The 27,447-nt window shown below is 45.0% G+C and overlaps 1 protein-coding gene across 1 annotated transcript in view; it reads right to left on the reverse strand.

Annotated features, from left to right (window-relative positions):
• PAK6 (p21 (RAC1) activated kinase 6) overlaps positions 1-26,587 on the reverse strand; it is a 28,869-nt gene extending 2,282 nt beyond the window's left edge. The window contains exons 1-9 of the mRNA XM_077820279.1: positions 26,496-26,587; positions 25,245-25,319; positions 11,897-12,105; positions 7,880-8,503; positions 3,457-3,948; positions 3,000-3,133; positions 1,788-1,914; positions 1,359-1,484; positions 288-422 (exon numbers count right to left, since the gene is read on the reverse strand). Of these exons, the coding sequence (XP_077676405.1) occupies positions 288-422; positions 1,359-1,484; positions 1,788-1,914; positions 3,000-3,133; positions 3,457-3,948; positions 7,880-8,503; positions 11,897-12,100 (1,842 nt within the window). The 5' untranslated portion in view covers positions 12,101-12,105; positions 25,245-25,319; positions 26,496-26,587. The remainder of the gene's footprint in view (positions 1-287; positions 423-1,358; positions 1,485-1,787; positions 1,915-2,999; positions 3,134-3,456; positions 3,949-7,879; positions 8,504-11,896; positions 12,106-25,244; positions 25,320-26,495) is intronic.
• Between the last annotated feature and the right edge of the window lie 860 nt (positions 26,588-27,447).

A 27,447-nucleotide genomic window follows, 5' to 3' on the forward strand; every position in this document is an offset into this window, starting at 1 on the left:
GTGTCAGTGTCACTAGGTGTCACTACTTACCATGGCATTGAGATCTGAAAGAGACAGTTGAGTAGTGTCTATTGAGCTGGGCAGAAGCACGGAGATAAATCCACCAGCCTGTGGCCTCCATCAAATAGGAATGAAAGTGCCTCCCAAGAAACAATGTCCTGGTGGGATTGGGATTCCATAGCCAGATGTGATATATTAATAAACAGTCTATCTGGACCTCAGCTACTCAGTCCCCACATGGCAATCAGGGATTTATCAGATTGCAAAGTGCCTGCAGACATACTGACCTTGTGAGAATTTTTCAGTTTGGGAGGAGAACTGTCACGGAGTCTCTTCATTGCTTGGACTGGGGAGTCACTGAAATAGGGGGGTTCTCCATCCACCATCTCTATCACCATGATCCCTAGAGACCAGATATCCACCTGCAGCAGCAGAGTATTACATCTGTGAACACAGTCAATAACAACAGCCTACTACTCTCTATTCTTGATCTCTTTGCAGGTGAAGAAAAGGTTGTATCTCTAAAGCAAGTGCTATAACATCTCAGACAGCTCTCTGATCTTATTGAAAAAGTGAAATATTAACTCAGATTAGCACTAACTGGACCCCTTGCATGCTGTTTTAGCATAGATTGTTAAAACTGAATGGACTATGGAGACTGGCCCTCCCAAGAGGCTGCTCCTCCCAGGCTGGGACTGAGCCACAATGATGATGTAGTTTGGAGATAACTGCATAGTCATTGCTCAGACTATCTGTTCCATGGATAAATAACGGCTTATCAGTTTGGAATCTGTCACCTGCAGTGCTGTTTCATAAAACATGCGTGTGCATGTTTGTGCATGTTCCCTTTCCCTCATCTCTCCTGGAAAATAGGATAAATTAATTCAGTGATTCCAATTCATGTCCCAAGCTTCTCCTTGCTAGAGTCTGTCCACACATGCAGGGTTGTAGCAAGTTTCAGTAACAGTTAAAATTTAGTTTCACCCTGTTTACATTACCAGACTGAACTATGTTTTAACCATGTCAGGGAATAACTATGTTGTAACCAAGTTTTCTGTCATAGTTGTTTATGTTGGTATGGGCCCTGCCTGTCTCCTGAGAAGAGGAATAGATTGTTATCTCAGGTTTCAAAGTAGCAGCCGTGTTAGTCTGTATTCGCAAAAAGAAAAGGAGTACTTGTGGCACCTTAGATGGCATCCGATGAAGTGAGCTGTAGCTCACGAAAGCTTATGCTCAAATAAATTTGTTAGTCTCTAAGGTGCCACAAGTACTCCTTTTCTTATTGTTATCTCAGTGAGTCCCTGTAATATCTCAGACTGTTATTTACTAGCTCTTGCATTAGGAAAGCGGTAGATTACCTCAGTAGTGTATGGAGCCCTTGAAATAACCTCTGGAGCCATCCAGTATGGAGTTCCTACCAAGGACTTCCTTTTTGGTACATCTTTACTGATCTGAGCACAGAAGCCAAAATCTGAGAGTTTCACCTGTGAGAGAGGGGGAAGAAGGAAGATCACTGGAATCTTTAAACAAAGGAGGGAGTTGACGATGGGACAAAGATAAAGACCAAGTGGACAGAGAGAAGATGACTGGATAAGACAAAGAGAAAAGCAAAAGAGTAGAAAAACAGTAAGAAGGGTAGGAGACTAAATAAGGTTACAGCAGCAGAAGATAAAAGAGAAGGTGAGACTAGGAAAAGACGAGAAAGGGAAGGAGAGGCTGATGGGAAAGGTCAAAGGAAAGAACCTGGGTGAGTTGGACACTGAGGAAGTTAAACACAGGAAGCCTACCCTTCCATCAAGAGTCAGGAGAATGGAGTCGCTCTTAATGTCTCTGTGAATCACACCCTGGGAATGCAAGTATCCAAGGGCTTGCAGCACCGACTCACACACTGTTGCAATTTGTTCCTCGTTTAGCCTGAAATAAAACCCAGAATTGTAAAGCTGCCTCACATTTGACCACACAGGTTAAATCAATGAAAATCTCCTAGAAGTGCAGTGTGACCTTCAATCAACTTCCCTTTCTGTTATCAGTAATTTTTCAAGATGTTTACTTTTAGTTCACAATGACCAAGTGTCCATATCACAAAAAACATGAGCGCGATCGGAAGTGGTACTGTTGTGGGTAATTTTTTGAAAAAAAAAAAAAAAAGCCAAGAAGCAGATGAGCCTGAAGCTTGAACTACTTTATAATTTCACCCCTATGTGGTTCCTCCAGCTCAGGGTTGAAGCAGGGCAATGTGGAAAAGCTAGTACTACCACTGCCCTGTGAATCCCTTTTGTATTGATAAGTAGATTTTTTGTCTCAAGGGCTGTCAATTCAGAATCTTTCACAAGCATTAAATTCAGACAAATCATGTTTGTAAAACAGATTTTAGATTTAAACAAGAGCCATGTCCCCAGATTCATATTCCAAGCTGGTACGCTAAGCCAGTTGTTCTCAACCTGTGGCCCAGTCAGAACACAGCTGCGGCCCAGGCAACATCCCATCCTCAGTGTGTATACACACACGCGCGTGCACACAGAAAATTTCCTTACCTTGCCAAATCTTTTTTTAAAACTTTCCCTTTATTTTTTAGTTGTTTATGTTTAACATAGTACTGTACAGCATTTGTTTTTTTTGTCTCTGCTGCCTGATTGCTTACTTCCAGTTCCAAATGAGGTGTGTGGTTGACCAGTCAGTTTGCAACTCTGAGGTTCTACTATATTACATTCAAATCTAATTAAAACACACAGTTTTTTTATTTGCAATATTTCAAATACTGGGTCACCAGCAGAGACAGCTTTGGGTCTTATGAACCTAGGTGCTTCCCACTTCCTAGATCAGAGGAACCACCACTTATTTCAAAAGAATTGGTGGCTTCAGTTATAAAATTTTATAATTATAAGGCATTGCAATCACGACCAGAACAAAAAATAGGTTCTCCAAATGAATTTCATGACACAGGCCTTACAGTCATGCTATTGCCCATCGGGTAGCATTCTTTTCTTTGTACTTCATACCTGATTTGAGACACAATGTCTGTGAGGGCTCCTCCCTGCAAAAATTCCATGAGCACCCAGAGTTCCTCTCCCACCAGGTAACTTTTATACATCTCCACCACATTGATGTGCTGATAGTCTCTCATTATCACCACCTGAGAAAGTAGGAAATATGTTTTACCACGCAACTACATCACCCATAACCATAAAGCAAAAACCTCCCCCAAAGATCTAGGTGGGCTCCATTTGTCTTTCTGTCTCACATGTGACATAGGCTCACTGAAGCACTCTCATGCCCCCTCTCATTCTTATTACCAGACTCACTTCATTAAAAAGGAAGATGGTCCTTCTCTTTCTTCCTTTTACTATCCTCATCTCCTTACCATTTTCCCTCCATGAAAAATAAAAGATGAGCCTATCGCTGTCCTTGCTTCATTACAGAAAGAACAGTCCACCGCTCACCTGTTACCATCCTCACCTCATTAAAAAGAAGTTCCCGTCGCTGCTGCTTTCTCAGATCCATCATCTTTACTGCCACCTGTCGCCCAGAGTGCTTCTCACGAGCGATGCAGACAATGCCTGTGGACCCTTCACCAATCTTCACATAGTTCTCCAGCAATGTCCGGGGATCACCCTGGTCCACAACCATTCTGAGGGCGGCCTTGAACTGCTCATGAGTCACGACCACAGGGTCCTCACTGGCCAACTGTCCTTTAGCAGAAGAGTCTTGGGACAGGTGAAGGTTGCTGGAACTGGTCTGAGTGTGTCTGTTTCGGGGGGATCCTGCTGGTGATGGCCTGCCCTGTGGCAATGTAGTTGCCTTCTCAGTTGTTGGGCTCTTCTGGGGGGTACCAGCTTCTGAAATGATCCTGGTTAAATCTGGTGCTGGCTGGTCAGGCGGAAGAGACTGGGCTTTGTTTGCAGGACTGCGTGGAGAACCCCACTGCTGGGGCCTGCAGAAAGCATTAGACTGAGAAGAGTGGATTAAAAAAATGTTGATTAGATTAGTATGTTATGCCAGTGTGGTCCAGTGGATAGTGCACCAGACTAGGAGTCAGGAGAGCTGGGTACTATTCCCTGTTCTGCCATTGACCTATGGGATGACTTGGGACAAGTCACACAGGCCAATAATTTCAAAAGTAACTAGGGATTTGGGTGTCCATCTTGAGACACCTTCAAGGGGCTGACTTCAAGAGGGTAGGAGCTTAAGCACATTCTGAAAAAAACTCAGGTGCCTAGAAAGTGTCTCAAATTGGACACCCAAATATGGAGGCGCCCAAAATCATGAGGCACTTTTGAAAAATATGGTTTGCTCTGGGCCTCATTTTTTCAATCTGTAAAAATGGGGGATAATGAATCGTACATACATTGTAAATCACTTGAGGTAGATAGATAAAAAGTGCTCTGTAAGTATTCAGTTACGGGTGCAGGGAGAGTTTTAAGTAGGCAGAATGTAATTCCCCAAAGTGGAATTTGGCCAAGACATCAGAGTTAACTCACTTTGTTTTGGAAAAAGTGCCATGGGATTTTTAATAGTGTAAATGGGCAGTGTCTTATTGGAAAGGTCAGACCCCCAGCAGCACAGAGTCATGTGACACCTTACTATGCCACTGGCTCAGGTCTGATTCAAAAGGAATCTGAATTACCAACACTCTTTGCTGCAGTACTCAGGGCTCTCTCTGGAGACCTCCCACTCAAGTACTAAACAGGCACAACCCTATTCAGGTTATGAGAGCTAATAAGATCACAGCTTGCAGTGATATGGCTTAAGAATACACACACTCTCACTCACTCTAATAAAATGGATAGATCTCCAGAAAGGATAAATTCTATAGGATTTAAGATGTCTAAGCATCAGCGGTCGCCCAGGCGATGTTGACTAATTGAAATTCAACATAAAGTGTGGTCAGCTGCAAAATGAGAGAGCCTGTTCCAGCTATACTTCACAGTATCAGCTTCACCAGAAAGTGCTTAATCAAAACACTTTCCATTGCCCATCAATAGCAAATCAATCATTTATAATTAATAGGTAAACAAATATTCAGTGGCAACAAACCTTTATCTGTCATTATTTAGATGGAGAGTTGAAAGCTGATAGTGCAGGCGTAGAGGGAAAGGCAGATAATAGTTACCGCTATAGAGAGAATTCTTCACTTTTAGAAATCTTCTTAAGACACTCAGAGAGAGACTAAACTAGACCTTAACTATATAAGCCTGAATTTTTATTAAGGATTTCTGTTGATAATAAAAACTACAGAAGTGTAACCTCTCCATTTGCTCACTCATTTTCAGGCACTCATATACAGACACCCATGTGTGCAACCATGGCCGTGAAGTCACTGGCACACAGAGAGCACAAATACACACAGAAGTAACTGCCTGTTAGCAATGACTTCCTGCTCCCATAGCAGCTCTATCCCTGCATTCCAGCACAGACATGCTCCTGACAGGAAGGTATTTATTTCTGAACTCTTGTTTTATTACACAAGAATAGGGGTGGGGTTTTTTTATAACATAAAGCACACAAAAGACCTTTATATGCACATAGGCTCATACATGTCTGTCTAACCACATGCACATACATTTCCTGCTCCAGCCTTCTATCACCTCATGTATACACACATTCCTAGGTTGGTAACTGTGGGTGTTCCCTGGGTCCATCTATCTGGAGGCTCACAAGCCCACACTGTTCCATCCTTACATTTTGTTCCCTGTCTGTCTGTCTAGGCATACCCATTCCCATTTTTATCCAGCTGTATTCCCATGTCAATCTGTCCACAGTTACACATTTCCCTAGATGTACATGTTATTTTTCCCCACTTCCACACACACTTACACTTCTGTGAGAATATAGAGCAAGGTATCTCAGACAGGTCCTTTTTCCTTCTACAGGGGCGGGCAGAGATGGTCATTCCTTACAGTGGCTTAGAGCCAGATCTTCAGCTGATGTAAATCAGCATAGTTCTATTTACTTCAGTGGAGCTAGGTTGACTTACGCCAGGTGAGGATCTGTTTTTCTTTCAGTGCCACTCACAGACAGGCAGATAGATTTGTGCACAAAATGAGAAAGAAAACAGGCCCAGAGAGAGAGAGAGTTCTGTAAAGAGACAGAGTGAGGGACAGAGAAAGCAAGAGACACAGAGCTGTATTTGAAAATTAAGTGTCCATTCTTTAAGAAAATGGAAGAACATTCCTGTGATTGTTCTCATTTGATTGAAGGGCACCACCGTCCAGCATGTTATAGCAAATCAGTCTGCTGGGTCAGAGATTCCAGTCCCCATCTGCCTTTGTCACCTTCCTCAGAATAAAGGAACATAGCAATAACTCAGAACTGACCTACAGGGAACCAACCCATCTTACAGAAGGCACCAAACAGTTATTAGATGGTAATGACCTCAGTTGAATTGACAACAGTGATCCAGAGGTTTTCTATTCTATAGCCATTATCAGTGCCTTGAGCCATCGCACCAGTTGCTTTTTATTCTAGTCATACACTCAAAACAAAGAGGCTTCCAGGGAATGGAATAGTTGTAAATCATCCCATCCCCATCAACAGTAGTGCTTAAATAGATTAAAGTCAGAGTTTAAAGTCAGAAGACACCACTAAATCTTCCAGTCTGACCTCCTGTCTATCAAAGGGCACCAACACTATCCAGCACCCACACACTAAACCCAGCAATGGAAATGAGACCAAAGTAAGAGAGACCCACAGGCGACTAGACTATTATGTGCCACAGGCAGAGAACTGGAGGGACCAAGGTGCACCAGTGCCTAAGGCCCCTGTAATGGCAGGGAGATGATTAAATGACATATACCATATAATCCTGGTAAGTGACCCACACCCTCCAGAGGAAGGTGAAAAACCCCCAAGCTCACTGCCAATTTGACACCAGGGAAAATTCCTTCCGGACCCCACATATAGCCATCAGTTGGAATTTGAGGAAGGGACACCAACCAGCCAAGCACCTGAGAGAATGTTTGGTGCCACCTCAGAACCCTGGCCCACCACATCCAGTGTCCCATCTCCAGCCATGGCCATCACTGATTCTTCAGAGGAAGGAGATTAAAAAAACCGCCCAGAATACACTGCGGGGGGAATCCCTTCCTGACCCCTGGTGGTGGCTGGCTGACACCCTGAAGCCTGAACTTCAGCAACAAAAGATATGAACCTGATGTGAGCCCCAGCCCTGCCCAATTCTCTTGCCGGAAAGGGTCAGTTTGCATCTGTAGGCCTAGTCTATGTTTATGGTTTGTCTATATCAACCGTGTGTGAAAAAGCTGGGGTGTAAATCTACCTTGCATTAGTCTGCTGTGCACAAGTGGCCCCTACTGCCATGTGTTAAAAGTTCCCTAGTGTGCTTTGATCTACTCCCATTTCAAAATGGAGTAAATTAAAGCACACTAGAGAACTTCCAGTATGTGGTAGCAGGGTCCACTCGGACACTGGTGGGCACACTAGTGCAAGGTTGATTTACACCCCCAGCTTCCTGCACACTAACTGTTCAATTAGACAAGCCCTGAGAAAAGGTTTGCCAGTATAGATATACCAACACAGCTATCCCAGTCAGTCCTCCTTGTAGATACAGCTCCCAGGAGAGTGCTTTTGCCAGTATAAGTTATGCCCCATCAAACTGAACTATACTGAGCAAATGCACTTTATACCTGGCTGTCACTTTGGAGTGATGCTCAGCAGCCTATTTTGTGAGGAACATCATCATTTGTCTTTGCATGGACTAAGCTCTCACTTTGGTTCTGTATTTTTGGCCAGGACTTCTTTGACTCCATCATTAACCTAACGGGAGGGATGTTGTTTTTCTTCAGAATTGTTTGAATGTGAAAGTAAACTGCAGCACGATAAAAAGTCATCAGTGTATTTAGGTTTAAGCAGTAAATAAATGTACCTTTATCTGCAGGGTGGGACCTGACTTATTTGAGTCTCCAGATGAGGGCAACACACTTCGTAACAGCCTCCGTTTCAAGCTGTTTTCCCTCGATTTGGGGCAAGGGCTTCCCGCCCCAGAAGGCCTGGGATTCACTTGTGCCACCAGGCAAGGCTGGGGCCAGCATTCTGAGCTGCTTCTTTCTGCCTTGTCAGTCTTCCCAGCCAGAACATAGGTGCGCTGTTGGTGCTGCAAAACTGAAGTGAGCTGGATGCAGCGCCCACCCTCACCTTGGAATTCTGAAGGCCCAAGGGACTTTGCTTTCATTACCATACCATTGGGATGAGATTGCCCATTTGTCCTGGGTTTATAATCTGGCCACATAGTCTGCCTTCGGGCTGCTTTGCTTCCACCATTGCAGTTGAGATAGTTTCCATATTTGTCTTCCCAGTTGACCTCGGGGCTCTGAAGATACATGTCTGGGAACCTGTCTTCTCCCAAAAGTCCAAGTGACTGGGCTCTCCTCCTGCTGGTCGGGCTCTTTCCCCTTAGAGTGTTGGAACTGATGACAGAAAGCTTCTGAATATCATTCAGTATCCCAGAGATATATCCCTCCACTTCGATGCTGCTGCCCCTCACAACAGTCTGTCAAACACACAGAAACAAAAGGCAAAGTTAGAGCTTTAACCCCTGAGGCTCAGGACGTCAAGGGCAGGGGTTGAACTTTGTGTCTGGCTCGTCACTGAAGTTCAGGGTAGGAGGGGAATGGATGGCTTCTCCTTTGTTTTTACTTTCTTAAAGTTTGATGAACCATATATTGCTGTGATAAAGAGTGGCACTAGCTAAAAATAACAGAGCAGGGAGGCACTGTGTTCCTCACACTGCTTTTCTAATGCATCTCAATCCTGACCTGCCGCACTCCTACTAGTTCCAGGAGTGGGCACCTACTTCAGTTCTGAATTTTCTATTCCTGCTGCTATTCTGGGCTCCACTTCATTCTGTAACCACACCTCACTTGTGAACTGCAGCCAAAGAAGCTATGAACACACACACACTTCTAAAATTTTGCATTGAACTAGCAATTAGTCCTGAGAGTTGGGTGTTAAGAACTTTGATTTTGAATGCACTGGACAAAAGTTTCCTCTTTATTTATTGGGGCACTACTTCCAAAACTGAGTCTCAACAAATCTCAGTGCATTTTAATCTCTACCTACAAATCTTTTTTCTGTTCCAGTACAAGGTCCTCCTCTTCTCGTACAGGTCTGTCAATGCACACATAGCTTAGCACCCACCAGCAGCCAAGCTGCCCCCCTGCCCAGCACCTCCTGCCTGCCAGCGGCCCCGCCGATTAGCTCCTCTCCCTCCCTCCCAGTGCTTCCCGCCCACTGCAGATCAGCTGTTCTGCAGCGTGCAGGAGGTGCTGGAAGAGAGGTAAAGGAGTGGGGATGGTGCGCATTCAGGGGAGGGGACAGGGAAGAGGCGGAGCAGGGGCGGGAAGAGGCGGGGCGGGGATGGGGCTTTGGGGGAAGGGCTGGGGGGTGGAGCAGAGTGGGAAGAGGTGGGGTGGGGTGGGGGTTTGGGTGGAGTGAGGGTGGGGCCTGGGGCTGAGCAGGGGTTGAGCGCCCCCGGGAAAAATTGGAAGCTGGCGCCTGTGAATGCACATTCAAAATCCTGCCTTTCTTAGTCTGCTTCTAATTCTGGTTCCTCACAATTTTTGCCAATGTTACTTAATCCTGACCTGTAAAACCCATGCTGTTCTATCTGTGGGTCCCTCCTCTGTTCTGCCAAGCCACTGCAATTATAAATGGTGAACACACTACTGGAAATAAAAGGATTGCAGCAGTTCATAACTGCCTTGTAGGCAAATGAAGAAGGATAAGGCATCCATCCAAACAACCACCCATACTGTATGAGTGGCACACCCTATACGCTCAATACAGCAGCCTAGCCAACTTGTTTATTTTGGAAGTGAAAAGCTTAAGTGCTGGGAACTCAAACCATCTATTTTCCACAAGAAGACACAGTATAATATTACTCCTACCCCTTGTGTGAATCTCAGTCTGTATGAGGAAATCTTCCCATGGAATGAGAGGTAATCTCCTGTTTGTTATCTCAACTTGGGTTCCTCCAACCATGCTGAATTAATTACACTGGGCCAGATCTTCAGCTGGTGTAAACTGACACCGCTCCAATGGAGCAACACTGACTAGTACCAGCTGAGAATCAGGCTCGCTGCAAGTTAAGGAAGGAAATACAGGAGAGAAAGATCCTATCAATTACAGGCGAGTTGAGGCCACTCAGACTCATTTAATTGTGTGTCCAATAGCTCAGACGCAGGCAAATTCATCTCTCCACTCCCTGCTGTGGTAATACATCTTCTCGCGTGTACATGCATCTCTTGTTCTGCCTTCAGTTTGAACTGCTCTGTCAATCACCACTTGGATTGGGACATTGACTGCAAACTGGTTCCACCACCTTTACACAAAAGTAAGGAAAAGGAAAAGCCCCACCTCCACGCCAAAAAAAAAAAAGGTCAGGAACCCGGCTCCAGGAGTCTATTCAGTAGGGTGAATAAGCCTAAATTACCATTTTAGTTCACTCCTAAACCTCAGCAGTCTGTGTTTATAGTTTACCTCAGCAATGCAAACTTGGGTAATAGTAATGGTTTCTAAATGATCCACTAGCTTAAGCTGTGGCCAATGTAACCTCACCTCCTCCTCCTGACTGAAGCACAGGGAGGACAGTACAAACTCATCACTCAGGCTTGCAAATGGGGCAGTAAGATATGGGACTTGCTCTTTCACCCCTTTCAGATGCACAGGTGGTTCACTAATTTGTTAGGCCAAACCTAGGATCATATTCCCTATGGATATGCTGGGAGCTCTCCAAGGTCCATTTCTTACGGAAGGGTAGTTGAATGACTGGTTCAGTGGTTCTCAAACTTTTTGTATTGGCGACACTTTTCACACAGCAAGCCCCTGAGTGTGACCCCACTTATAATTATATTAAAAAACACATTTTTTATATTTAAATGCTAAATTTATAACCCTATTGTTATAAATGAATTTACTTTTTCTCACAGCTTTTAAATTAAGACTAAAACACATTTATCAAATTATTGTTATAAGCAGAAAAGATTTTTTTAAATAGTTACTGATTAATACTGGGAGAGGGGGCGAAGAAACTTTGTCAATATCACTGTTCACAGCAGACTTAGCGCCCCATTGCCACCCTTACCTCTGTGCTGCTGCTGGCGGCAGGTGGTGCTTTCAGAGCTGGGTGGCCAGAAAGCCGGGGCTGCTGGCTGGGCGCCCAGGTCTGGAGACAGTGCTGCCACCGCCAGCAGTGCATAACTGCAGAAGTAAGGGTGGCAATGCTATACCATGCCACCCTTTCGTCTCTGCAATGTTTGCCCTTTGTACTGGGAGGGGGAGCGAAGGCAAATTTTGGGGTGGCTATAGCCCCTGCAAGCCTCCCCCAGTGCCATTCCGGCCTGTGTGTCTGACTGTTAAATTATAAATTACATGTTTATGTTTGCCAGTCTCAGTGTTCTGATGGATCTGCAGTTCAGTGTAGCTCTTCAGCTGCTGAACAATCAAGCCCTCTAATGTTGTCTCAGTCCAAGGAATGGCCTTAGGGAAAATGGCACTCTGGGCGAACTTCTATTTTGTCACCCTTCCTTTGGAGCCAGAGATCTGCCATGCACAGGGCTGACAGCCTGTGACCCCCACATAATATCCTCATGACCCCCAGTTTGAGAACCCCTGGGTTAGTTTAACTGCAGTAGTGTAGTTGTTTTAGTTATCGCTGAGGTTCTACTGCTGACCCTGTTTTTTCTTTAAAACAAGAGAGGTTTTACTCTGCCTTCACAGAAGATAAAACTTGATCAAAACCTATACCTTGACCTTCCCTGGTCTCCTTACAGATCACCCTGTAACATTAATAGGACATTTTTATTCTGAAGAACATAGGAGGCATTGCTTCACTTGGGCTGCACTGCATTTGAGAGAATGGGAAGGATTAACTTTCATCTTTCACCTTCATAGGTTGAAGCTGCATCCTGGTGATTCTTGAAGGGTCTACGACTGGCTTTGGGCGTTTCAGGGTGTCGAGAATGTTCTGCCATTGAGGGGGCAGGCCAATGAATTTACCCTCTTTTGGATCGAACGAGGTGTGGACCCGATGCTGGAAGTTCTGCGGAGCAGAGATCTCCGGTCGTTTCTTCTTCTTTTTGCGGAACATGATGCCTGAATCAGAGAGATCAAATGCATTAGATCTAGTCATTTATATGGTCTTCACAGTAGTTATTGTACGGCTCCAATTAGGGTCGCTAATTGTGGTTGGACATATTCCTGGAGGTTTCATCACATGATATAATCTTTAATTCCTGGAAACTCCAGGACAATCTTGGAGGGTTGGCAACCACACCTACAGTTATAGCTGCATTCGAATTTCCAGTCTAACCCTTCTTTTTCCATTGCTCGTACAAATTCCTTTTCACCTGAGTTTTTCCAGCCTTGGTCTTTTAGCCTAAATAGCTGAGCTTACACTAGGATCCATAAATCACCACTGATGTAGCTACCCTGTTGGGAGTAATGGGGGAGAATGTCGATAGCCGTTTTTATGACTTTGCATTTAAATCTACTCAGATTTAAGGTTAGATAACAGAGAAAAAGAGCCTGAGCCCTATCTATAGCTGCCTCCACTGCCATCACCAGAGGAGCTGCATCGGCAGCGAGTTATTGCTCCTACTCTCCCGAGAGCAGAGAAGACCAAAGAGATTTTTTTTTTTTTTTAATTTAAGCAATGTAAGTTGAGCCAAATTTTTATCTGCAGGTAACTTTAAAAGTTGAGATAGGCCTGAACCAAAAGCTCAGTTTTATCTGTATTTTTAAAGGGGCTTTTTCTGGATGTGGGGAGGTAGGGTATTAAATCCAGAGCTGGATTTGATTTTTGTGAATGGCCCCTATTTTTATAATAGGCTGAGAATAAAGCCACAAGTCCAATACTTTTGAACTTTGAGGTGTTCAAAAGCTGAATCCCAAACTTGCAGCTCCTGACCACCTCAATACAAATAGCTAGCAAGGTCAAACTTGCTGAGGAGATTTTATCAAGTCTGGAAAAAATTAGTGGAAAATTGGTTCTTTGGTTTCAAAGTTACAAATGTTTAAAGTCAGCAATTTCATGTATCCGACCTAGAGTGTTTTCTATTTGGGGCTTTAAGGGCATGTTTAGCAGGGACACTTTACTGTCCTCCTAAAGCTGCTTGAGCCTGTAAATTCCATAAATCAAGTATCTCCAGTTCAAGAAAGTTACAAACTGTCAAGAATGCCACTGTTAGAATGATAATATTAGAAATGCAGCTTGTGAAAGGTCATGAGGAGAGAAACAGCCAGGGAGCCTTCAGCAGAGGCTTAGCATTTTAGATAGCTCAGTCTAGGTAAAATGCTTCAGCAGAGGCTCAGTGCTAAAGCTCTGTAGCATAAACTGAGCAGCCCTAGTTTAAGCAATTTATAATCTCCACTGAAGAAAATCCCTGTTTTTTGTGCCCCTTCCTGTAACGTCTGTCTACTTGGCTATCTGTCCTTAAATTGTGAGTTCTTTGGGGGCAGGGACCGTCACTTCCTGAATGTCTAAAAAAGGCCTTGCACACAGTAGACTCTATCATGAACAAATAATAAATGGGTGAAATTCCTGACAGGTTCCTCAACAAAGTTCCTGAGGGTTACTCACCAAAACACAAACTTGAGCCTAAACTTTCTCCCCAAGCTTCACTGTCCCTAGGGTTTCCTTGCAGGACTTCCTCTGTCCTGGTCCTCTGCCTTTTTCCCCTCAGAAAGACACCCCGATCACTCTTGTATCCCATTTAGAGCGAACAAGCATGAGTCAGAAGTAATTACTCTGTTCCTTTATTCAAGGTATTAACGCCTGAAGTTAGGGTGCCTCAGCAAAGGAACACTGCATTCTGATGCTGGGTTCTAGAAACCGACACATAATTACAGTTTCCTAGGCCAAAGAACTCCAGATCTAGTTATTTTATTAGCTCTTCATTTTTCTAAATTAAAAGGAAAAAATAGTGCTAATACTATGTTAAGGTGGAAAAATCAAGCATTCAAAAGGACGTCAGTCCTGCAAATTAAAGTTATTCCCAGAAGTTGATTATGTTGCATACATAGAATTTTCTTTATCTCTTTCTCTTGTTCAATTTAAACCTTAACATATTATTGTTTGTTGATAATACATACAGGAAATACATAGGATGGGCAGTTACCATCTTTTACTTATGTGTTTGTATAGTGCCTAGCACGTGACTCGGGCACCTAGATGCTACTGAATTACAATAAATAAATAAATAAATATTATTAACATTGTGGGAGAAAGTAGAGATTCTGGATTTTCCTAAATTTGCGGTTCAATTTCCCAACCTTAATATTACATTAGTGCTGGATGCACTATTGTATTATCTGTACAGAACCACTGGTGTACATAGACACTTCCTGATCTTTCCCTCTATCCAACAGCAGATTTTGGACCCCCACCAAGCTCTTACACTTCAGAAAGATCTTTCTCCTTTCCCAGTACCTCAGCTTTAGATTATTTTGAGGGAAAAGTATGTCATGGGTCAAAGACAACAGTGAATATAGTGAAAATAATTTGTTTCACAGTAGAGACACAAACATTTCTGGTGATATTTTCCTTACATGCTATACACTTCAATATCATGCTCTCTTAATGGTATAATGCTGTACATAATTCACATTGTTACATTTAGAGCTACAGTTTAAAGCAGCGTACAGTGGTTAAAAAGTGATTATTTAACATACTGTTGTATTTCCTGTACTTAGGGCCTGGAGCCTGCAAAAACATATGCACATGCTTAACTTTACTACCATGCACAGTTCCCTTGAAACAGTAGGGAGGGGTGGAATCAATCAACTTACGGTAGTAAAGTTAATCATGTGCATGAAGCATTTGCAGGATCGGGGCCTTACACTGTATATCACAGCAGGGCATTTATACGGACTTTTCAAATGCAAACACAGCATTACTGTGCTGCATCAAAATGCTCACAAGAGACCCCAGACTTATTATTCCATCTGAAAAACAGAGAAGCAATGTAGAGAAAAGCCAGCCAAATAAAAGCCCATTTAGAGAAGCACTGTGAGGCCACGCTTCTGCACCTGAGAGGGTGCGCTGCCAGAACCCTCTTTGCTTTGGAGGTAATTCCAATGGCACCCAGGGCACATATGCTCTAATGGTGAGCTCACTGGGGCAGTGATGGTCTTTGTTCTGTATCTGTATAGAGCCCAGCACAGTGGGGTCCTGGTCCATGACTGGGGCTCCTAAATACTACTGCAATTCAGATAATAAATAATGAGAAATAATTCTGGAGACAATTCTTGAAGGAGAAGAACTACAGAAGATTCCCTTGAAAAGGGAAGTGACCTGCTAGCTACTCGTTTTGGCACTGTTCAGAGGACAGGTGGGGCTACTAGAGAGGCTCCACAGCATTTGACATAAATCAGGAAGTGGGAAGGACTGGATAAAGTGCTCTAAATCTCAACCCTCTGCTGGGACAAGAAGTGTGTCAATAATTATTAAATAAAACCTCTTCACTGAGCCCTGAGGAAGGAAACATACATTCCTAAACTGAGTAACCAAGTGATCGTATTGTTTTAACCCTTGTTCTTCCTCATCTACCCCCTCCCTACTCTTTGTAGCCTCCCTCATTGCATCCCATACATAATTATACTTTGGACTCTACCAAATTCACAGCTGAAAAACGTGTCACGGACCTTGAAATCTGATCTTGTGCGTGCTTTTACCCTGTACTATACAGATTTCACAGGGGAGACCAGTGTTTCTCAAATTGGGGGTCCTGACCCAAAAGGGAGTTGCAGGGGGGGTCACAAGGTTATTTTAGGGGGGTTTCAATATTGCCACCCTTACTTCTCCACTGCCTTCAGAACTGGGTGGCCAGAGAGTGGCAGCCGTTCGGCAGGCACCCAGCTCTGAAGGCAGCGCCGCCGTCAGCAGCAGTGCAGAAGTAAGGGTAGCAGTACTGCAACCCCCGCCTACAATAACCTTGCAACCCCTCCCCCCCCCATACACACACATTATTCCTTTTTGGGTCAGGATCCCAACAATTATAACATCATGAAATTTCAGATTTAAATAGCTGAAATCATGAAATTTACTATTTTTTAAATCCTTATGACTGTGAAATTGACCAAAATGGGCGGTGAATTTGGTAGATCGTGAATTATACTATAAGATCTACAGGGCAAGGACAATGGCTTTCTATTTGTTTGTAAAGTCCCTAGCACACTTTGGGGTGTTGTAAAAATAAATCCATAAATAATAACTAGTTGCATTCCTTTATGATTCAGTATGCTTGGATTTTATGTGTGAATTATTGAATTAAAATGTTCACTTTTCCATTTGGGGCCAAATTTTCAACCAGGTTTCAAAAGTAGATCTACCCCAGCATATCACTTTGCATGTACATAAACAAAACATTGGTGCATTCACATTAGATAATTGTGCCTGCAAATCACCCTTTTGAAAGAACTTACTGCATTGGTATAGACAAAAGTATGGTTCACATATGCAGAAATATGTATCCATTAAGTTCATGGTCACATTTACAGCAGCTATCTGAAAATTTGGTCTTTGTGTCTTTTTGGCTAGTAGTATGAGTATCATAATGATAAAATGCATCCAACCCTGGAAACCTAGGTGTACCTCTGGGTTTCCAATTACATTTGCTTTACATTGATTGCTTTGATTATAAATACAGTCTGATATTGGACAGGTGGTTGTAGTTTAAATGAACACGGTCAGGATAAAAAAAATCATATATTAAAAATAGGTATCTAAATTCCCATAATCTTTAATAATCCTTCAGGTTTTCCATTTTACTCAGCTTGGGCAGTGAAATGAGAATGGTCAGTTACACTTGTTCTTCTGTATTGGCTAGAATATTTGAGTTTCCATCAGGAGAATGTTTAAATAAGAAAAACTAAAACATGCCCTTTGCTATCCAAAAACAAATTAATAAGAATATTTTTATCATATAAGACTTAGATTTTGTAAATAAACACAAAACCTCCACTTTAGCCTTAAACTATTAGACAACATCCCCTTAATCTGCCATACATATCCTAGGACACTGACACCATAGTAATCTACTAGACTCTAGTCTTTTCATTCACTCCTGATAGTCCTACTGGTAGAAATGTCATAAACATAAATAATAAAAGTCACTACCCTGAGACAAAAGCAGCTGGAGATTTAAATTCTCTCAATGATCCATTTCTGTTGCCTAGGAAACCACGTCAGATTTTTTAACTCCAGATATAGCTTTTCACAGATAATATAGTTCCAAAAGCTGTCACATCTGCTAGCGAGCAGGAGAAAAAAATCACAGACGGCAGATTCAGAGCAGTGGGAGGGATCAGCTGGAAAGAAGGGGCAAGCAGAGAGAAGGGTTAGGCTCGGATGAGAGGAAGGGGGAATTAGGTTGGAAGAAGGAAAGGAAATCAGAGTTGGAAGGAGGGATTGGGAGACAACAGAGAAACAGAGGGGCATAGAAAATGATCAGCTGGTCAGAAGAAAGAAGGAAGTAAATGGTAGCAGGAATTGTTCCTTGTTATCACACAGTATTTCAGATACTAAAGCAAATTTGCTCTTGTGCTTTGTTATTTCATCAGCTTCCCTGATATAATTATAGCTTCACTGGTGCATAGGGCAGGTATATAAACTATGACTGTCATTGTGTGTGTGTATATGTGTATACACACACACACACACACACACTCACTCTCTCTCTCTCAATCTCTCAACGTGAATGAGAGAAATAGGTAGCAGGGTGTCTGATGCTTACTTGATTATTTTTTATTTAGAACAATTTCTTACAGCAACTGAAACACCGTTCTGGCTGAGAAGTTCTACCCTGTGGGCATCACCATTCTGCTACCAAGCTTGGTGGGTCATGCCCTCCCTGGACCAAGAACACAGAACTCTTAGATACTGGATGGGGAAAAGTATCAATCCAGTGTCCCCAAGTGACTCCTCAGTTGTTGCTCTGAAAAGTGTTGAAGGACTACAAAGAGGGGCTGCGGGAGTTCATCCAGTCCAGCCAGGCTGCAGGCAGAGTCACTGTGATGGGCGGGAGGGGGGAGTTGAAGTTGGAGTCAGAGAGCACAGGGAGGGATCCCAGAGAACCCCCCAAACAAAAGGAAAACCCCATTAAAATTCACTGAGATGCAAGTCACAACAGTGTAACACATTTCAAGTATGGTGTATGCTAACAAGATAATTACCCATGTGTTTGGGTATGTATAATACACACAAAGTATTTTATTGCATTCCAAGCCCTATAGAATCCTAATGTTTACTGACCTGACATGATCATTATTTACTCCATGTCATAGACGTTCATAGCACTTTGCAGACAAACAAAACTGTCAGTTTCCTTCCCTAAGAGTTTTCAAATCTAAATGAAACTTTATACAGCCAGGGCTAACAACCAGTAAAGAGTGGGTGGAGGGGAAAAAAGGTGGGGGCTAATGGCAGGAGGCTAGACAGCCTCTCGATGTCACTTCCCACCCTACATCTCTATGATTCTATATTTGAAATGGGATCTGAGAGTGCGGTGTCCTGCCGTGATCCCTCTCTGCACCTTGATCTGAGGCCCTGGGCTTTGGAAATGTTGGTTTAGGTGCTTTGCTTCCCTAAAGGAAGAGATTACGTTTGCTGCTGCACTATAACTTTCAGTGTTTCAAGTCCTACATTTTTTTCTGATAATAAAGCTGTATGTCTGGCAAGATGGGTGCACCATGCAACCTAACAGCACTGCAGACTGATGTAATGCTCTAAATCCTGTGTGAACACATACCCAGGCGTACAGATTAATATTCTGTTAGAAATAAGATTAGGAGAGACTTATCTGTTATGTTGCTGGGTTTATTTTGTGACAGATGAGAAAGGAAATGCAAACTCCCAACATTTGATACATGGCTTTTACCAAAAGGATGGGAAGGACCATGAAACTAAATTGTTGGTTTTTTTCTTTTCTTGTCTCATCCATTAAGAGCAAAATAGGCCACATAATAAATATATCTTTCCTGAGCTTATTGTGAACAGTATTTATTGTCATGCTCCTCTGTGGTTTTTAGACATACTGGGCCAAATTTACATCTGATGACATAAAAGCTCTTCGAAAGGAAGGAGCTTTTGTACTGTGCAAATCTAATACTATCACAACCCAAACGTTAGCCAGCTTCTTTCTTTATGAAATAATAAGGCTGTATTTGACTGACAAAAGTTGGGAGGAGGGGAACTACTATCATCTTCAGGTACAGATGAGACAGAGATTAAATGACTTATTCAAGTTCACACAGGAAGCCTGTAGCACAGCCAGTGACTGAACTTTGATCTCCTGAGTCACAGCCCAGTACTTTAGCTGCAAGATCTAGAAGAGTAGCCTCACTGGGTACACCTACACAGGGATAGAAGACCTGCATTGGCGCAGGTCAGCTGACTCGGGCTGGAAGAGCTTGGGCTGCAAGGCTACAAATCACCGTGGAGACCTTTGAGCTCAGGCTCTCGCTGCAGGGCTAAACATCACGATGTAGATGTAGTCATTCAGGCTCAGGCTGGAGCTGAGTTCTGGGACTCTCAACCCTTGCATCTACACAGCGACTTTTTAGCCCCTAAGCCCGAGCACCGCGAGCCCAGTCAGCTGACCCAGGCCGGCCACAGGTTTTTTATCCCTGTGTAGACGTAGCCTTTCTGTTCCTCTTATTAGATCGACTGGAGGATTAGGGTTAGCAAATACCAATGTAACACCAGCACTGCTTTTCCCAGCCTCAGAGATCGATCCACAGGACTCACTCTCAATTAGCTCTGCTGAGAGGGGGGCACCTTTCAGCCACCTCTCTCACTTGCCTTGAATCACAGATGGACACTTCCCTACATTCACAGTCCCATTCCATTCACAGTGGACACTCCAAGCACCACACAGCCCACCTGTAGATTCCCTGAGGTGCATCCAAAAATGAAGATGGATTGTTTTCATTTTTAAAAAATCATGTTTTTTCACATGCTCTCCACTGGCCATCATAACAGACTGCTCATTAATTCAAGACACTGTGGAGACATTTGCTAAGCTTGCCCTTCCTTGGGACTCACTATATAAGGAAGATCCCAAGCCCTGATTCTCCATTTGTCCTGCACCTTGCGAAGTCATCTACATCTGTGCAAAGGGTGCTACCAAATCAAAATGGTAGCATTTTACACTCACTGTGCCCAGATGTAACTGCCCACGCAATGAAGACTCAGGCCTCAGGATGCGTGCCTTAGCAATGTGGTGGAAATGTGCTGAGATGGCAGGAGCATGCCACCTGATCATGATGACACCAGTAGCTAGGCTAGCAAGGTTTTGGAGACAATTTTAACGACTTCCAAACAATAATAAAGACAAGTTGATTCCCCACTTGTCATAATGTAGGTAATAACACATTGCTTTGCAGTCACGCAGTTCAAAGTGCTTTATGAAAACACTAAACCTGCCACCAGCCTGTGACACTGGTCAATTGTATTATCCCCATTTTACAGATGGAGAACTGAGGCACAGAGCTGTAAAGTGACTTACCCCAAACCTAGGGTGACCAGGTGTCTGGTTTTTGACTGGCATGCCCTGTAGAAAAGGGACCCTGGCGGCTCTGGTCAGCACCACCGACCAGACAGTTAAAAGTCCGGTCAGCGGTGCTGCGGCGCTAAGGCAGGTTAGTCCCTACCTGTCCTGGCTGAAACCGCACTGCGCCCCAGAAGCAGTCAGCAGGTCTGTCTCCTAGGTAGGGGGGGTCCACAGGCCCCCCTCCGCCCCTGAGCACTGGGTCCGCACTCTCATTGGCCAGTGGGAGCTGGGGTGGTGGTGATCCCTGCGGGTGAGAGCAGTGCGTGGAGCCTCCTGCCCGTGCCCACTCCCCTCCGCCTAGGACCCGGACCAGCTGGCTGCTTCTGGAGCACGCACAGTGTGGTGCCAGGACAGGCAGGCAGTCTGCCTTAGCCCCGCACTGTACCACTGACTGGGAGCCGCCCGAGGTAAGCCCACGCCCCAACCCCAAGCCCCAACCCCCTGCCTCAACCTGCAGCCCCCTCCCGCACTCCAAATCCCCCTGCTCCACCCCCCAACCTGGAGCCTCCTCCTGCACCCCAAACCCCTCATTTCTGGCCCCACCCCAGAACCCACACCCACAGCTGGAGTCCTCACCCCGCTCCTGCACCCCAACCCCTGCCCTAGCCCAGCGAAAGTGAGTGAGGGTGGAGGAGAGGGAGCCACCGAGGGAGAGGGAATGTAGTGAGTGGGGGACGGGGGCCTTAGGGAAGGGGCGGGTCTAGGATTTTTTTTGTGTGACTAGAAAATTGGCAACCCTACCCAAACCATACAGTGAGTCATATAAACTGATCTTAGAACCTAGACCCTGACTGATCCCCAGCCCCCTGCTGTACCCACTACACTAAAATGACCCTGCAGCCACAATTCAGACCACACCTCCTCTCAGGTATCGGTTATTTTGTCACCCAGCTCTTAGACTACAGAAGGGATGGGAATGGGAGGAGCCTCTGATTTGTAAGGGCAACAACATCATCATATATAGGGTGAAGATACATTTCTTATAAAGGGTTTTGAAGGGACCAGGAGCCTGGATTTTTATTTTATCCAACTATGTTAATGTTTGACTCTTATGTAAGACCAAGGCAATCAATCTAAAAACAAAAGTAATATCAATACTGCTCAAGGGTTAATTCAGCAAGGTAGCAGCACAAACCTGCTGCCACCCAGGAACCTGAGTTTGCCCTTTAGATACCGTGCAGGAGCTATGTTAAACGGATATGGCCCGATTCTCCCCTCCAGTGCACCTGGTTTACACTGTAACCAAAAGGATAGTTTGGATTAAGAAGCGAAGGTGAAGTTAGGCTAACGTGGGTCCAAACCCTCGGTGTAGAGGAGTAGGGGAAATTGAAGTTGCTAGTGTGAGAAAAGGCAAAGATAAGTTGGAGACAGTGTGTTATGGGAAAATAAGAGTGAGCAAGGACGTGACCCAGGGCTTTGTTACCATTATGTTTGGATTATAACTGGTTTAAGCAACGTTTTTAATAAATGTTTATGAAAATTGTGAATGGTTTATTAAAATGTTATCTATATTGCTAGTATGCGAAGGACATTGGTGCAGATGTCAATTTAAATAATGTGCAGTGTAAAGAGCCAATAAGAAGGTGGAAGAAATAGAATTATGGTAAAGGACAGTTTAACGTTAATGAGTACTATAATAGAGTATAAAAGGAGCAGTTTTGCTAAATTGGAAGGGAGAGCTGCAGTTGGCATCCAAAGGATACCATTATGCCAGCAGTGAGTGGAGGGGGTGTCCAGTGGCCGACGATGGGGGTGGGTGTGCAAGGCTGGTGGCGGGGTGAAGATGCAGCACACAGGGTCGGCCGCTCCTCATGCTGGTCCATCAGTGCAGCCCCCACCCCAAGCCAGCTCTCAGGCCCTGCCCTGCATCCTGTTTCTGGCCAGCACTGGCTGCACACTGCGAGCTCTGGTGGCTGGTGAGAATGGGCAGGTGCCAGGCAGCAGCCATTACGTGTTGCCTCTGTAGCCCACCCATCAGCCCTTTACGTGTTCCCCCTCTTGCTGTCCTCTCCCTGCTTTGCTCCTTCGCCCCTACACCCCAGCCCCGCTGTTCCTTCATAACCCCCTGGCGGGGAACCAGCCTCTGGTCAGAGCGCTCAGCTCACCAGCAGCCTGGCTGGCAGGCTCCTTCCTTCCCCCACTGCCTCTGGCTGGGCCGGCACCCTGGGAAAGCCCAAGACCCTCCGGCCTGGGATGTTGGCCAGGAGGAGCCGAGCCTTGCATGTGCCAAAGCCCCGCACAGCGCTGGTACGGGGAAGCCTCTCCGCCCTTCAGCTAAGCTCTGGAGTGGGGCGGGGGAAGTGATTTCCAGCCTGTTCACACCCCGAACCTGCTGACTCCATGGCAGCCCTGGGGCAGGAGCTTAGCCCCCCTCTTCACCCCCCTTCCCCTGCCCTGGGTCCTGCCCAAGGGAGCGCGGGGCTGCTCCATCCCCCTAGGCACCCTTCCCTACTGAGCCACCTCTCTGGCCCATTTTCTGAAGTTCCTGCAGTCAGGTTCCCTGAGCCCTGGTGCACAATGCAGCCTTAGGGCTTAACCCCTTCCTGCCCCTTCCTTCCTTCCTGTAGCCAGTGGGGAGGTGGTGGCAACAGGAGGCAGCTGGGTTATGTCGGTGGCCAGCAGCAGCCTGGAGGTGTTAGCTGCCTTTCGACACTGTATGGGCAGGAAGGAACAAGCTGTTTCCAGCCGGAGGGGGACGGCGGAGAAGAAGAGATGAGCTCTGCAAAGACACAAGCCAGGTCATCCCTTCCTCCTCTCCTCCTCCCCTGCGGCTGGAAGCAGCTCCCATCCCTTCCCTCCTGAACAGTGCCAAAAGGCTGCTGCTGGCCACATTCTGGTGTAAACGCTGGTAGAATTTGGGGGCCTTCATTCCCCCCCCCACCACGTTGCCTTGGGAAGGTGCAATGCCATGTACCAGGAGAGGCAGGTCCATCCCAGGGGCCCAGCCAGGCATGGAGGGCAGAGAGCGCTGGCAGAGAAGTTCGGGTTGGTGACCCCCTCGTGTGAGAGAGGTGTACGGGAGTGTGTGTGTGTGTCACCTCTCCCCATGGAGTGGGAGGAGGTGTGTGTGTCACCCCTCCCTATGTGAACCCTAAAGCCTTAAAGATAAGAAGGTAAATAAAAAGAATCTAACTATGCAGTATTTCTTTTTAATGGGGGCTCAGTCAACTTCATGTTAATTTTAACATTTGTACTGCATAGTTCTGATTGATGGCCGTTGAACTCACTTGAATACGAGTAATTTTACCAGGTGTCGCATATTCAGCAGAGGGAAATATGGTCACCCTATTCTTTAATAAAGTTTGGTTGTATCATTCAAAGTGTTGCCTAGTGATCCTACTAAACAGTTTTTCTGAAACGAACCTAGAAGCTTGAATCTGAAAACCAAGCTGGGTTTTCTTGGACCTTTATGTTTAACAACTCAGTATTAATTGGGAACATTTCAGCATAAAGGTTAACAAATGTTGACAGCATTGGTATAACCCATTCATATCAACAGAGATGCACAGGAGCAAAAGTGATGTGATAGAGTGGAAAATTGGTCCCATGGTTTAGATCCTGATCTGGCAGGGTCTGAGATTGGTGTGATGATAAATGTGCTCTCCCCTAACCTCTGGGGCTGAGGAGGGTAGCATCTTATGTTAACCACTAGAGATTCTGTCACTGACTGAAGAGGAGTGTTAACTGGATTCCCAGGGCATTATGTCTGAGCCAGACCAACGGAGCATTATGGTGACATGGGGCCTTAGATACCATCCTTCTACAAAGATAGATAAACCTTGATTATCAGGAACAAAAATCATGGAGTCTAGGTCTGAAAATAAAATATTATATGATCCAGGGGAATGGGATGTATGTAGTTAAATGCATTTTTACTTACAATTAGAGCTAATCTGTCTAATTGTTTCAAACAGTTTACTCGACATATTTAGCCCTTTCTCGCTGCTCATGAATGGTCTTTGAACCGATTGTGATTTTTACGAACACATCAAATAGTTTTGACAAACATGTTTGACCTGTGGGTTGTTCACAAACTGTTCACAGCAAATATCCAGTTAGGAACGGATACTGAGAATTCGTTATTTGACGTTTGGGACTGGTCACCCAGCTCGCATGCTGTTGTTTCTGTTCCATGATAGGATGCTGAACTTTTACCAAGTACATACACTTTCCTCTGTAAGGAATTTTGTTTAGTCACAAAGCAAATTTTGTTTCTCAGTTAACTGAATCTCACCTACTGGGCCCCAGATTCTCTCTCATGAACGTTCTTACACACAAAATGTTTTTCACATGAATGTTCACAGGTAGCACACCACAGAGGGGCACTTACAGGCTGCTTTGAAGCCCAGTTGCTAATATCACAAACAGGTCTTTATACTAGTTGACCAGCCTATTTACTAATAGCTTATTTATAAGCCATTGTTCATACATATCAATATGCTGCACAATGTGAGCATCAATACACAGTCTTACCACATGATTAATGACTTGACTGCTTCGGGGAGAGAGAATTTATACAATGCCAGTACAGCAGCACCCCTTTCACAAGCAGCAATTTAGGGATTCAGCTGCACTGGGCATTGTTTTAGGATGGGCTTCAAAAGGGGGATTGGCCTTTTATCTTTTCAGCAAATGCCTCATTTTGTACATATTCCCAAGCCCCACCTTTGAGTACTCACTTACCAGCTATGTGCGTCTCTTCTTCTTCTCAGACTACTTCACAGTTCGGTCCTCCAGTACATTAAGTCACTTAATATCCTGGCAAACAAGAGGAGAAATGGATCAGTAAATATTACTGGACAATTGCCACACAGACCTACCTTCTCCATGTGTGTGTGCGTAGGCGTGTGAGTGTGTGCGTAGGCGTGTGAGTGTGTGTGTGTGTGTGTGTGTGTGTGTGTGTGTGTGTGTGTGTGTGTGAGAGAGAGAGAGAGATCACTTGGTTAAAAGAGATTGTGTGTACATTGCCAATGTAAATCTGACAAATGGTTTTCAAATAGTATGAAATTAGCCAGTTTCCTGATACTTCAGATATACAACACAATATGTCAGCAGCTGTGCTGAAAGGGTCTTAGCTGACATAGCAAAGAAGAAATGCAGGGATATGGGCATGAGGGGTTTTAGCTGGTGAATCAATAAGTATCTCTGATAGGTATGGTGAGGGTCCCTGCAGATATAAGGGGCTCTCTGGAGATATTGTTACATCTTGCATACAGAGAGCCAGTAGGTATGTTCCTGACATGGGCTGTCTGCTTTCCCAAGCATCATCAGGGGTGACTTTAACCTTCCTCACCAACTGCCAAGTCCAGCAAGGGATTTTCTTTCCATGCTCCACGTTGTTGACAGCTTACACTAACAGGTCCCAAATGCCACGTCCCCGTAAGAGACACACATTCTTGCTTGTCTAAAGGGGATGGGGAGGTGAAAGAAAGGAGATCTCACTGACTGTCCCACTGTGAGAATGCCAGTAGAGGACAATTCTGAGTAGAAAAAGGGCTGCAGGGAAACTACCACTGCCATCCAGCAAACCCGATTGGTGGACGGTGTTGCTGGGCTATAGGAGCAAAGATGGAGTAAATTCCTTCCCAAAGGAGCCCAGGTCCCAGTTTTCTTTCCCTTCCAGAACCAGATCTGAAGGGAAAAGCTCCACAAACCCCACTGCTCTCCTCTCACATTGCCCTAAAGTGGTATTGCCAACACACAAGAGCTCAGCACATGCATTCCTGGCACTGCTAAGATTGAAAATGCAGCTCCAAAGAGAAGGGGTTAACCCATAGAAGCACAGCCACTGAGAGGTTAGTTTAAACTGACAAACCTAGTCCTCTGTAAACAGAGGGAACAAATCACATGAAACCGCAGCCATTAGAATGTTGTTGTTTTAAATACAAAAAGCAAACCCAGTGACCGTCCCCAGACCTGCGATCTGAAGCTTACCCCAGATTTCTCACTGCTCCGGAACCAGTGGTGAGGTGGAAATATTCTCACGCTGGAATCCGTTGACTCTCCGAGAAACTTGAGAGAGAAAGGAGAAGGCAAGAGAGAGCGGGAGAGAAGGGGGCGGAGGCAGCTCTGACATGTTTGTACAGTGCCTGGTTCACCTAGCTGTGAATTTGATTTCAGGGTGTGGTGGTAGATGAGACACAGAAATGTTCAGCGCTGGAAAGTTTCAGGCTCTCATTGCAAAGAGCATGATGAATGTTGACACTGGGGCCTCATGAGATCCTCCTTCCTCCTCCTCATCACCATCTCCCTTTGGACTCTGGAAGGGACAGAAGAGAGAAGGTGCTCAGAGTCGTACTAGAGCAATGAGGTTTGCTGGGTCTCAGACAAGAACCTCTGCAAGGTCGCCACCTTGCAGCCCTCCTCACTGGCTGACCTATTAATGCTCCAACTTGCTGTTACCGCACTTCTCTCATTTCCACTGCCTTGGGGCCTAGAGCTGCTGCAGTTCCTAATGAATCCCGACGTCTCCTGCTGTGTTGTGAATTTCAGGACCTGCCACAAATTCCTAGTCATTCCTGGCAGGTGGAGCTTTGATCATTTGATATGTGTCTGGACAGATGATAATTAATTTGCATTGCAGATGTGCAGCACATGACCTGGTGCCAATACTTTCCCTCTGTAGCTTGCCACGAGTCAGTGCTGTGTGATTTACTGTTTAGTATCACCCTATGATCCTGTTGCTTTGATTGTGCTGTGGCTTGGGGCTTATTGACTCCTGGAAATGTACATTTCTGCGTCAGTGACTTCTGTCTGCTGGAACATCAGCCAGCAGAGGGGGAGGGGAAGAGGTGGAACATGGATGAGGAACAGGAGGAGGTCAGAGTTCATGTCTGCCAAAGCCATCAACAGCTCTTTCCCTAGAGCAAATAAAGGGGACTCTTGC

This window comes from Eretmochelys imbricata, chromosome 6 (assembly GCF_965152235.1).
Source record: "Eretmochelys imbricata isolate rEreImb1 chromosome 6, rEreImb1.hap1, whole genome shotgun sequence".
Classification (NCBI taxonomy): Eukaryota; Metazoa; Chordata; order Testudines; family Cheloniidae; genus Eretmochelys; species Eretmochelys imbricata.